This window comes from Notamacropus eugenii, chromosome 1, assembly GCF_028372415.1.
Source record: "Notamacropus eugenii isolate mMacEug1 chromosome 1, mMacEug1.pri_v2, whole genome shotgun sequence".
Classification (NCBI taxonomy): Eukaryota; Metazoa; Chordata; class Mammalia; order Diprotodontia; family Macropodidae; genus Notamacropus; species Notamacropus eugenii.
This window is the reverse complement of record NC_092872.1, coordinates 661,057,944-661,071,382: the sequence shown is the minus strand read 5'-3', so window position 1 is coordinate 661,071,382 and position 13,439 is coordinate 661,057,944. Positions and strand designations below refer to the sequence as shown.

Here is a 13,439-nt window from a genome sequence, read left to right as displayed (position 1 = left end):
TGTAAATCCCTGTCTACCCACAATGTTCAAGAAGCATATAGCTGCTTCTCTCTGCTCTAGGACCACAGCTCACTATGGTTTCCCACACTCACTGGTCCCTATCTCTGAGTCTTTTGTCTAGACTTGTTTTAATATATTGCCTGGTTGGCCTGTGATATCTTCCTGATCCTTCCAACCTACATCATAGGGACCTTAGATGCCATCAAGAGGAACTCCCTCTTTTTACAGAAGGGGAAAATGAGGCTAAAGAGTTTAAGTGACTTGCATAGGGTTATAAAGCTAGTAAGCACCCCAGGTAAGATATGAACCAAGACTGACTTTCACATCCAGCCCCCTGCCCATTAGGCCACATTACTCCCTCTTATAGCTTGGTTTATTGCAGCCCAAAGTGGTAGAAGCAAATTGTTAAATCTATTGCCTGGTGAGACTCTAGATTCTCACCCCCTTTGCTATACCTACTCTGGTGCTACCCATTGCTCTGCCTTTTTCTATTTTCATCTGGTATCCTGCAGACACAATCTTCTGAACAAGACAAAACAAAATTTATTCTAAAGATGCGCCTATCTGTATATCTAAAATGGATTGATAAGTCATTTGAACTATATTAACAAATGACCATGTAATTGACTGACAGGCAATAATCAGTACTGATTATATGTTAAGATGAAAAATAATTACTAAACACCTATAGTGCTTTAAGGTTACAAAGTGTATTACACAGATGATTTCATTTGATCCTCACGAAAACTCTCTGAGGTAGGAATGATCATTATCATCATTTTATAGATAAGGAAACTGAAACTGATAGGGGTTTGGTGACTTGTAGTAGTAAAAGGGTGAGATCCAGACTGACTACAGCATCTAGACATAGTGCAAGTCTTCCCATGTGGAAAATAAGGTTTGATCTCTTGATTAAGAATACCATATTCTAGAGATTCAAAGAAATCATTAAACTGAGTCAATATAGCATAAAGGAAAAAAAAATTTAATTAGTCCATGTAGACAACCAAACCAGATCATTTAAGTCTAACAAATTCCATATTTGTAAATGAATTATGTAAGTTGCCTGGGTGAGTCAAGCAAAGAAAGTGGATATTTGTTCATTTTCTATTCCACTTAGTCCCGAGGTGACGAAGCCCTGATTGCTGATTTGAGACATACCCCTGGGCCCTCTGAACTGCTGGGCAGACAAAAGCAGCAGTGATAATAATAATGACTCTCAAGACTAAGGGGACTTCAGGGCAAGGAACTGTGGTGAGAAAGGAGTAGATGATATTAGTACCATATATTAAGGAAACTGACATTTTTAGGTTCTTGCCTTAATGCAAGTCGATTCTCACAAAGAGAAAGTCTCTTTATTTGGGTACTTGGACTGGATCTTTCTGTAGGGAAGAAGGGTCTCATTAGAAGAGTAGATCATTTTACATTGTGGCCTCACACCAACATTGGCAGGGACCCTGGAAGACTAGTCCCTGCTGTTCATATGGTCGTTTGAGCAAACCGTAAGAAATCATTCCACCAAGTTTCCTGTGGGTTGGTTCTGTGGCCATGAATATAGATTCATTCTAAAGCTAAAATTTTCCTGTAGCACATTTTAGAGGTGATGTGTGGGAGGAAGTAGAAAGTGTACCGGATTTGGAGCCACGGAATCTGGGTTTGAATCCCAGATCTAGTGTTTACTACTTGTGTGACCTTAGGTAAGTCATCAACCTCTCTGGGGTGCAATTTCCTTTCCGGTAAATGAAGAGGGAGAGAGAGGAAATGAGCATCGATCAAGTGTCTACTAAGTGCTAGGAACTGTGCTAAGCACTTTACAATATCATTTCATTTGATCCTCACAACAACCCTGTGAGGTAGGTGTTATTATGATCCCCATTTTACAGTTGAGGGAACCGAGGCAGATGGAGGTTAAAATGTGACTTGCCCAAGATTGCAGAGCTAATAAATGTCTCAGGCTGGATTTGAACGCAGGTCTTCCTATCATTAGGCCCAGCAGTTTTAGCATCTATTTGCTAGGGGATCGGATTAGTCTATTCCTAAAGTCCCTTCCAGTTTTAAATCCCATAATACTTATCTGGATAATATGAAAGTATAGCCATACCCTTCATTGTACAAATGTATCACTTTCCTGAAAAAAACCAGAACACTCCCAAACCCCAGAAAGATAACATGGTCCCTTTTGGCTTGACTGGGGAGCAACCCAAAACTGGAGAAGGTAGAAAGACAAGGTACAGAACCATTTTCTAACATGAGATCTTGATCCTTTTTAAATAGCTGAGGCACACTTTGGATGTCCTGTTCATGATATACTGTGCCGCCTCTGAGGGGGCAATAAAAGGAGGGCTCACTAAGGTCTGTGGGTCATCCATAGAGCACAAACACAATTGCCCTCTCATGGGAACACATAGGCCGGAAGAAAAAAGGTGACTGCCAACAACCTCATCTTCAGACAACAGGATTCATCAGGGAGCTGAAGCATGTCATTAGGAGCAGAATGACATGTCTATTGCTTGTGTGCACAGGTGTTCTTTTGAATGGGATAATGAGGGTATAAAGGATAACAGTGCATTTATAACATTAAGGGCAGAGTCAATGTGAGTGTGCCCATGATGTCATCTTTCAGCTGGCAGTGCCAGCGCTTTCAAAGCACTTTAAAACTCTAGTTACTATGGCAACTTGATGAAGCTCTTAAAAAGAACTTTTTTTTTTGGTTATTTTGTATCTTTAATCACCATAACAACATAATATAGCTTTTAAAGTGTATTTTTATCCAATTTGTGTTTGTCTTAGGCAGTCTGCATTTGCTTCTTCCCTTAAAGAAAAACACATATAAAGCATGACACATGAAAAATCATTGTAGGAAAAGGAGCCATTTATAGTTGGTGCATATCTACATATCTATACCTATACCTATATAAAAATACATACATACACACAGCCAGAGCCATCCATCTTCTTAGCCCCAAAAGAAACTTTTTGCTTTGTTTATATCCTGCATAGAGAATTATACAACTGTACAATTCACAAGTTCATTCCCCTGCCTCCCAGCTGGCAGTCACTGGTCCATCCCCAATCTTCCGCAGGGACAGAGATGCCACAAGTTCCTTTGCCTACACATACCCATGTATCCCACCCTTCAGAAACAGCAAAGGGCAGCAAATGAGAAACTCATGATGGCTGATCACATTTCTCTTCATTGCAATGGGATCCTTCTCATTGGTCACTATGCAACATCAAAGTGCCACCCTTCTCTAGAACCTATGGGACTGATCTGAAGTTCCACTGGATTGAAGTAGAGTTGTTTCTTCAAAACTCTTTGAAGAGGTGAGTGATGAAAAAATACAGCTGCTGCCAACTACACTACCATGTAACAATTGAACATAGGGTATATGGGAAAGCAATGGGAAAATTATGGGGGAAGAATGGAAGAGAGGGGAAGGATAGGTGCTGAAGGAGTTTAGAGTAAAAATAGAAGGCAAGCAAAAAGAGGGAAAGAATTTGTCAAGAAAGTTAGAGAAAGCAAAGGCCAGGGGAATGGAAAAAGGTACAGAAAAGGGAAAGAGGGTGATGGAAAAAAAATGATGGAACTTAAGAAAACAGAAGCAGAGTATAAAAAATGTGGCCTATCAACATTGGTGATCTTACAAATTTAGAACATTCATATTTAACGAATGGAAAGAAGGAAAAATCAGTTTATTAGAAGGGGTTTGAGGTAAAGGACTGGAAAAGGACGTGAGAAAGGAGATAGAAGAGGAAAAATAAGAGGAGGTGAGGGAGGGATCAAAGAATCCTTAAGCTCAGAGGAACTTTAGCTCTATTTATTTATTTTTTAATTCATTTTACAAATGAGAAAACTAAGGCCCAGAGACACAAAGTAACTTTTTTGCAGGCCCTGACTCCCGACTTCCGTGTTAGAGCTCTGCACCATGCAGGAAGAGTGGAAAAGATGAGAAAAGGAAAGGGAAGGAAAGGATGAGGGAAGGAGTAGAAAGAGTCTGGAAGAAAGAAAGGAAAGGGAGAGGAAATAACATGGAGGAGAAAGGGGGCAACCTAGAGGGGAAAGAAACTTAAAAGAGGATGAAAGAAAAAGAGGAAAGAAGAGAGGGAATGACGTGGGGAAAAGCAAAAGAGGGAAAGGATTACCGCGCGCGTTCCTTACCTATAGTTGACACCACGGTGCCCACGAAGTAGAAGGCTCCGGTGAAGTCCCAGCGCGGACGGAGAGCGTCGGCTCGGATACCTGCAGCCAGGGCAGCCTCATAGTCTCGAAGGAAAGCGAGCAGCTCCTCCTCGCCCACGCCGTGCGCCGCGCTGAAGTTGCGCAGCGTGGCGCCCCAGCGCTCCCGCGCCGCTGCCTCAGAGGGACTCTCCAGGGCAGAGAAGACAGTGGCACCAGCCACCAGGTAGAGGCCGATGAGCGCGGCCAGCAGGACGAAGCGACCAGTGTCCTCGTTGAGGTGAGAGCGGCGGCCGCAGCAGCAGCAGCAGAGCAGGAGGCGGCGGCAGCGGCGGGACTGGGGCCGGGGACTCCGGGCTGACATGGTCCGGACCTCAGCCCCTCGGGGGTAGCATGCTCGGCCGGAGGCGATACATCCCCCCAGCGGGTCGCACGGAAAGAATCCAGCCCAAGGAAGTAGGAGAGCAAGGATGGTTACAGTAGGGTTGGGGAGAGCCCAACCTCACCTCGTCTTTCCAGCCTCCCGCAGAGCCCCTAAACGCCACCCCCAAAGGGCCAGTAGGCTGTTGCCGGAAGGGCGGCTCCCGCCGTCTCCCCAGAGTCTCTAGGCACGGAACGGAGGCGACTGCCCCTTCTGCTCTGGCACAGGGGCTGTGGTTTGCTTTGAGCGCTGCGGGGCCAGGATCCTCGTCTCAGCTCCCCGACGCCTGATCAACTCACCACTCTCCTCTTCCTTCTTTCGGCTCAGGACTATCCAGCTGGCTCCCTGCCGCCCCGTGGCAGGGACCCGCTGACCTCTGTCCCTCATACTCCTCTTTGGGGAAGCCACAGACCTGGGGGCAGGGAGGAGCTCCCTACTCCGGGACCCGACTCCAGGCGCCTAGGATTGTGAGGCGGCAGGTGTAGGAGAGAACCCCCAGTCACGTCCCATGAAAGCAGCCCAACAAGCCAGATGCAGCCTTCGGAGGTTCCTTGGCTCTGTATTCCGGGCCCTTTCTCTTCCCTGCTCAGCAGCGGGTTTAGAGCCAGCAGCCTAGCAAGGTCCGGGGAAAAGCGTCCTCTACCTTAGCTCCTGGCTGGGAACTGCTTGGTGTAGAGAGGCGGAGTCACCGCGCCTGGGGCGGGGTGTGTGTGGGAGGAGGGGGGGAGAGAACTAAGCTGCAGTGACGCCTCCCCGTCCTCGTGTCCGCTCCACACTGAGTACCTGAGTATTAGAACAGGTGTCTGGCACCTCTGGCTGTCCAACCCTCCAGGGAGCGACTCTCTCCACCACCTCTTTGGTCCTTCCACTGAGCAGTAACCGGTGGTCTTAGAGACAACTTCGAACTTTACACGCCTTGCGGGACCCTTGCGGACTTTGGAGATGGGACTGGGAGGACGGGGGTGGGAGCTGGTATCCTGCAGACTTCTTGCATTCAGAGGCAAGGTCCAAAGTTCAATTTATCTTCTTTCTCCCTCCTTCCAATTTCTAACCCGAGTGACGGTGCAGAGAGACTGCCAAGCCAAAATTTTTTGTCCCATAGCCTGGAGTGACCTCTCTCCTGGTTTGGTCTACGGATGATAGGGCACCCTTCCTCCAGAAGCAAACACCACTCTGAGAGCTCGAGGGTACTTGCGGGCTGAGTCATACAAGGATACCAAGTCCTGTCAGGTGCTAGCGCTTTGCCTTCCACCCTTCCTTCCCATTCCTGTACCCCAAACCCAAGCTTCTCCAGTTCTTCCTTTTCCTGAGTCCCGCCTAGCTTCAGTACCGCGGACAGCACAGCCGTTGGGGCACCAGTCTCAGGCTGAATCTAGGCTAGTCCCTCCCCAGACTCCGCCCTGCCTAACTCCACTCGTTCACCTAGGTGTCCCTACTGCCCTACGATCTGGGAGTTGGCTAGAGCATAGGAGGGGAAATAGGGGCTCAGCAGGAGGTGATGTGTATGGCCAAGCCAGACTAGGATTTAGGGCCTGGCTGTGGGGAAAGAAAGGGAAACGAGGAAGTGAGATGGCTACAGAGTAGGGAGTGGGGAGGTAAGGGCGGTTGGACACCACCCTGCCCAAACTGCAGACACCCAAGAGGAAGCCCCCTTTCCCTTCCCGGTCATACTGGGAATGGTGAGCCTAGAATCAGCCACGGCGGCAGAAGGAAATACTGCCCAGGTTCTCAGCCGCAGAGCCGGTTCTTGGAGGCGGGGGTTCCGGGGTGTGTGTATACTGGTGGGGAGGTTGGGAAGCAAAGGAGGAGAAAAAGTCGGGTGAGCTTTAGCTCGGCGATAGGAGAGTTACAGCCCCTCCCTTTTCTTCCGGCTGTTCACCTTCAGTGTACCCTGAACCTCAGTGTTCAGTGTCTGGAAAGGCAATCTTCTATCGGCTCCTCAGTTCCCCACTCTTTCTTCATTCTGAATCAGCCTGGCCTCCTTCGAGCCGGGGTCAGGGCCAGGCGTGGGGAATATAGAGCAACCTCTGGTAATAAAGTTATATTCTGAATGCATTTAGTCAGCGGGACAGAAGTGAAATGCCCCCCCCCCCCCCCCCCCCGCCCAGAAAATTCTACTCCTTGCTCCTTTCCTCTACCTTTCCCTCCAGCCCTCCAGAAGGATAAAAACACAAAAAAACCAGTTCTGAGACAACAGCCTTTGCCCTAGAACAGGGTCTGTTTGACGGCTAGAGGGAAAGAATTGCAACCCCAAGGTCAGTTGAAGCCACAGGCAACATTCTCCCTTCCCACCGCCCCCCTCTTCTTTCCTGCTTCTATCCTCCAACTCAGATCTGGCTTTTTCGAGCTGCATCCAGTATTTCTGGAAAGATCCTCATCGGATACACCGAGATTTAGAGCAAGACTCCCTGAGAGTGAAGCTCCTTAATCTAGGTTGGAGAAGCTAACTAACTCTACGTGGACTTCCTTTTAGAGGTTCAGTACTGAGTCGGGTGCAGGCATTTTTGTACTACAGGAGGATTATAATATGTTGTACTGAAGAGACACACTCCTCTTACTCTTACCTCTTTCCAAGTTCCACGCCAGATACCACTACTCTCTATAGGTTAGGACCCATACCTCATCAAAATTTGAACATTACTGCATTTTCTCTCTCCCCTCAATAACAGTGATAACTCCCTTCATTGGTTTAGTGTACCTAACTTTTTCTTAGTGCTTAGTAGAACAAGTATCCTTATGCCTATTTCATACATAGGGAAACTCGGGTTCAGAAAATTTGGGACTTGTCTAAGCTAACAAATCTGGTTTTAGACCTGTGACCTCCTGATGAACAGCTCCTGTATCCTTTTCAGCGATAAACCTGTGCTCCTTTGATTTCAAACTTCATGGCATTGTTTTTCCCCTCTAGATCATTGGAGGTGGAGCATGTTCCTTTTTCAGATCATTTGCATCCTACATGACCATAATTCTACTATCCCAGTTATAACTGCCTTAATCTTGAAAAAAATCAATTCTACTCATTTCCATTTCACACATGGGAAACTTGGTCAAAGCTCTTTGTTCCCTTGCCCAGGCAAAAATGTTCAAAGGTCCCAGGTATGAAGATCTAGGCTTTTACCAGGGCTTTTACTAGGAGGCATTCTCTTTTCCCCTCTACCCTCCCTCCCCAACTCAGTATACGTTAGTTTTTTGAATGCCTGCTAGGAATGACCAAAGTCAAGATGTCTTTGCCCCGACTTCTATTGATCACTATTCATTAACCAGCATAGGACTCATTTAAAATATGAAAATGCCTCACTCAGTAAACCGATTCTCTGGCTGGATGTGGGGTCTGTCCAGGAGCTTCCACTGTTCATTAAAAACAAATGTGCTGTTTTTCATGTTAGTTTACTTAAATTAATATATTGTTTATTAATTATCATGTTTATTTAAATCTGCCCCTGCCCAGACATTAATCCTTTATCTTTCAACCTCCCTTATCTCGGTGCTATTTCTCACATTTGCTTCTGTTCTTTACAACTGGCCACCCCTTAGACTATCCAGCCCCTGCTAGTTGATATTGATTTAATCCAGCCTAAAGAAAATAATATTCATTTGGTTCTATTTCTGATTGTCCAAATGTTTACAGCCAGGATGGGTTTTCACTGGGCACTGTACTCAGGATGTCATAGAAACACACCAAAGGATAAAAAGCAAACTATTCATATGGGGTTTTAGTCCCATTATAAAGACACTTGAGAAAGGTCAGGAAGGAAGTGAAATTGCCCAGTGTTTCTGTAGCTATTGGCACAACCCTTTCTCCACTTGGCAGAGTTAGCTGCTTTGTCCTCCAACTTGCTGTCCTAGCTTGATTAGCAACAAATGCCCGCTATAAATCTTTCCTATGGATGATCTAATCAATTTATGTAATAGGAAAATGATTAGTTCTCTTTGAATGTGCAAGAAATTTTAAAAACTAACACCATGATAAATGTTGTTTTTGCCTACTGAAATAGTATCGAAATATTGAACTTTCCAGCCAGTTAAACTCAATGTTTATTTACTTCATGACTGGCTTATTAGAAAAGCACCTTTCCCAGGGCTCTCTCTCCTACATGCTGCCACCAGATTAATGTTCTTAAAACTTGGCTTTCATGGTGGACATTCTCTGGCCACAAAACTTCTAGTAACTACAGGATAAAGTCTAAACATATTACCTTTTGTTACTCCAGTAAGAGAATCTTTTGCTCTAGGGGCCTCATTATCACCTAAATATGGCCTGCCATTTGTCAGTGGAAAAGTCTTCATATGGGAACTCCATCCTCTAAAGCAGATAACAAACTTTTTACAACTTATATTCTTAGATGGTTGCATGAAGCTTAAAGAGAATGTCTTCTGACTCCAAGTAGAGAACTCTAACCACTGTGCCATACCATCTGTCATCATACAAATACTTTTGCTCAAATTCAATTTCAGGTTTTACTCATTTGGTGCCCCTTTTCTTGAATAGTTTTCTTTCCCCTCCACCATTCAAATCAATCCTACCCATTTCCGTAAGCCCATCTCAAGTTTCGTCTTGCCCATGAATCCTTTCTTTTTCATTTTATCTGTATTGGTCTTTATCTTCTTAGAATTCCTATAATACTTCCTGTGGGTATCAATCATTTGTCAATTATATATTTCCTTTTATTGTTACTTGAAAGTTTTACGTGCACATAGGTTACCTTTTCAACTAGATTGTGAGCTACCCAAATATAGAAATTTTTAAAATAGATTTTGTGTCTCATTTCATGCCTTTAGTATTTAACATCTTATATATAGCAGCTGCTTGGTAAGTATCTGGGAATCAGCTAGCAAGGGTTTATTAAGTATCTACTATGTATCAGGAACTAGGTACATAGCTACGTCCCAGGAATACAAAACCAAAAATAAAACACTACCTACTTTCAAGGAGATTTCATTCAAGATAATTTGGAGAAAGAAGGAAATACTAGTGAAGAGTGAGGTAGAGGGGGTGAATCAGGAAAGTCACAATGTAGTGCTTGACATGAGATTTAAAGGAAACTAACTACTCATTCTGGACCAAATGGTGAGATCAGGGAGATGGGCAATGGTGAAGAAAGTTGTTTTAAGAGGAAATCCAAGAACATTTTGGGCAAGACTCATGTCTAACTTCCCTGAACACAGAAAGATAGTACATAGTATCTAAGGACAACACCATGGGAATCATCCAGGAGACTGTGGGAGAAGATCAAATAAGACAGTAGACCATGTGTGGCAACATAAGACATGTCCTGAAAAAGAAAGAATGCTGGGAGGAGATCTTGATCTTAAAGATTAATTGAACTTTAGGGGAATCCATAATAGGGGGTCGAGAGAATAGGTAGACTTTGGTTGGCAGGGCCACATACTGAGAGGTAATGGGTTCTAGGTTGAAAGAGCACCAGAGTTGGAGTCAGAAGACTTGGTTCAAGTTCTGACTGTGAATGATCCTGAGAAAGTCACTTAGCTCTTCTAAGTCTCAGTTTCCTCATATATAAAATGGGGAATAATACTTGTACCACTTATCTTACAGAGGTGTTGTGAGGAAAGTACTCTGCAGATCTTAAGGCACTATAGCAAAATATTAATATAGTATTGTATAATTGTCAAATTATCTACTTCCCGAAAGCTCTCCCTCAGGGCTTCATCATAATATGGAGGGTGTTCAGGAGGACTAATCCTCTAGTGTGAGGATTTGTCAAGGCCTTTTCAAGGTTACTCATCTACCTTTGGTGTCTACCTGATTCACCCAACTGTCACCTGTGGCTCCAAGAGTTTGTAGCATGTGCAGTGGCCATACCCCACTAAACTGTCTCAGCAGATGGGTTAATCAGGTTGAGGGTAACTTAGGAGCCTCAAGCCCATCGATGAGTTAGATAAAGTCTTCATATGATTGGGGGATGTCTATCCCAAGCATTTGAAGACTTCCTCAGCAGAATAGCTGGATAAGAACACTTTATTCCAGTGGCCCATGAAGGTGGCTGAAGCTCTTAGAGCTTGGTCAGCCTTGGAAGATGCCATGGTCATCCACTGCATCCTGGGCCATCACCAGTCATCATGATCTTTGTCTTGCCACTGGCCTTCAGTGACTCATGGAGGGATCGAGGCTAATGACCTTGTGCTATTCTGCCTCACTTAAATCCGATTCACAAGCAAGTCAAGACATCACCCTCTGATGTCATTGGTCCTCTTTGAAAATGAAGGACAAACAACACCTGTTGTCCAAATTCAGCTAAATTGTCAGCTAAATTTAGAATTTCAGATTAATTGCAGGGTGATGTAATTTGTGGTCCCAGCAATTCATGAATATCATTTCTCACATCAGAGAGATCTTGATCTGTGTTTGTGGAAGGAATACCCCTACTAAGGAAATCATGAATCTTTGATGTACAGAAATGTGCAATTAAAACCAGAAGTTGTTTAGTGACTTAAGTGCTGGCAAGAATGACATAACTGAGAAGGACTTAAAAAGAGAGAGAGGTAGAACCTTTCTTCCCTTTCTTTTTATGGATCATAGAATAGGCAGCAATTCCTGACTCAGTGGCCAATCATCTTCGCCATAACTCTTCCCCCACCCCTCAAGTCACAGGGTACCAGTCAAGAGTTGCTGTGTCATCCCAGCAAAGTGAATGTCTCTCAACAAGAGATTCCCATTTTGCTTACAAAGGGGGAAGATGTTCATTCCAGGGGAGACTAGTCAGCTCTATTTCCCAGGTTTCTGAGTTTGGGTTCAGACTTCAAAAAGAATGATAAACACTGAGATGATAGTCCTGCCACAGGCTGCCCTAGCACAAGAGTTACACCTCAAACCACAGCTGAGGGCTCTCCCTTTCTTCCTCAGTCTAGCTCACCCTCATCTACTGTGCTTCCCACCATATCACCATTCTCATTTTCTGCTGCATCTTGCTGAAGAGATGAATGTATTGACATCTCAGCAGCCATCACCCCTGGCACCCAGCCTAGGTGCCAGTGAATAAACATAGAACGAAGATTTAAAAAGCCCCACTGGATGCAGTTCCCTTCTGGAGAGAAGATATTGTTTTGGAAAGGATTTCTGCCGTGGAACAGTTGCCCTTTAAATGAATACTGTGATTGGATCTCTTTTGGATAATGACAAAAAGTATCTGGTGCGAGCTGTATCTATGGCAGGGGCTCAGTTAACGCTGAGTGGAATCCAGGAGCTATATGGCATCATGCTGTGGCAGTTCTACCACAGTACTTTGCCCTTTCATTAAGAAGGCTATTTGTTTTCTAGAACAAGGAACATTGTTAGTTCTGTTTTAGAAGCATGAAAACTGAAACCTCACACAACAATATCGGGTATTTATACAGTGTTTTAAAGTTTACAATGTGCTTTACACACATTATGTCATTTGTTCCTCCAAACAACATAGTAAGAATAAATGATACAAGAGTCTCCATTTAAGAGATAAGGAAAAAGATTCAGAACTATTATGTGACTAGACCATGGTTAAATAGGTAGTAAGTATCAAAGGCAGACTTCAAAATCAGGTCTCTTCTAATTCCAAATTTAAGATTCTTTCCATAGCATCAAACTGTCTTAATTTCCTGGCCTAGACTCAGCCATGGAAGCATTAGTAGGTGAACCTAGGATGAAATCCAATTTTTGGACACCCTTTGCCCCATCTTCTTCTAATTCTTCCAGTTCTAATGTGAACTGGCATTGAAGGGGACAGTTGGTCCTGTGAAGAGTTCAGAATGAACACGCAACTTTTAGATGGCAGCAGTGAGAGAGGCATTTGGGACATAATGGAAACTCAGGATTTAGATTTCTGGGAGTCTTAGAAGTCAAGGAGTCTTATATGAGTCAGTAGTGTGACATGGCAATCAAAAAGAGAATACAATTCTAATCATCAAAAGTGGTACTATGCACAAGGAGTTAATATGTTGTACCCTGTCCCTCTTCACTTAGCGAAGCCCTCTTAGCTCTAGAACTTCACACACATAGACTGAGTTCAGTCCTGAGGAAACCTGAGCCTGGGATGTTCTTGCTCTCATTGTCTTTGGCTCTGTGTCTCTACCCAGGAGACCTGGAGAAAAATTGCTTCAAACAGGTTTTGGCTCATGTCTAAGATCTCCCCAAAGGGAATGTAGAAAGGCACTCAATGTACAATGCAGGTCAGATATAGCATAGCTATTTATTTCTTCTACATTAAAGAAATATTAAGCATAAAAGACAGGGGAAAAAACCTTCCATTTACAGAAAAAAAAGAAGTAGCAGTTAATAATATAAGCACTGTTCCATTCTCCTGAGGGATTGAGACCTAACACCATCAAAACAAAGCACTTTGTAGAACTGCTGAATAGACATGTTACCTTCCATCTCCACGCTGCACTGTGCAAATAATTTCTTTAAAAAAAATTTCCCCCACTTAATAGCATTTTATTTTTTACCAATTATGTGTAGTTTTCAACATTCACTTTTACATTCCTCCCTCCCTTCCCACTCCCCTCTCCAAGACACCAAGCAATCTGATATAGACTATATATATTTGATACATACTGTATATATGTACATAATACATATATATTTTTACAATATACATATATACATATTTCTACATTAGTCCTGTGAAATAAGAATCAGAACAAAAGGGAAAAACCACAAGAAAGAAAATAAAAGTGAAAATGGTATGCTTTACTCTGCATTCACACTCCATAGTTCTTTCTCTGAATGTGGAAAGCATTTCCCATCAAGAGTCCTTTGGAATTGTCTTGGATCACTGTACTGCTGAGAATATCTAAGTCAATCATAGCTGATCATTGCACAGTGTTACTGTTACTGTGTACAGTGTTCTC

At 43.8% G+C, this 13,439-nt stretch overlaps 1 protein-coding gene across 1 annotated transcript in view; it reads right to left on the bottom strand.

Moving 5' to 3' along the window:
• KCNK12 (potassium two pore domain channel subfamily K member 12) overlaps positions 1-5,242 on the bottom strand; it is a 45,456-nt gene extending 40,214 nt beyond the window's left edge. The window contains exon 1 of the mRNA XM_072635656.1: positions 4,160-5,242. Within this exon, the coding sequence (XP_072491757.1) occupies positions 4,160-4,541 (382 nt within the window). The 5' untranslated portion in view covers positions 4,542-5,242. The remainder of the gene's footprint in view (positions 1-4,159) is intronic.
• Positions 5,243-13,439: the final 8,197 nt, after the last annotated feature.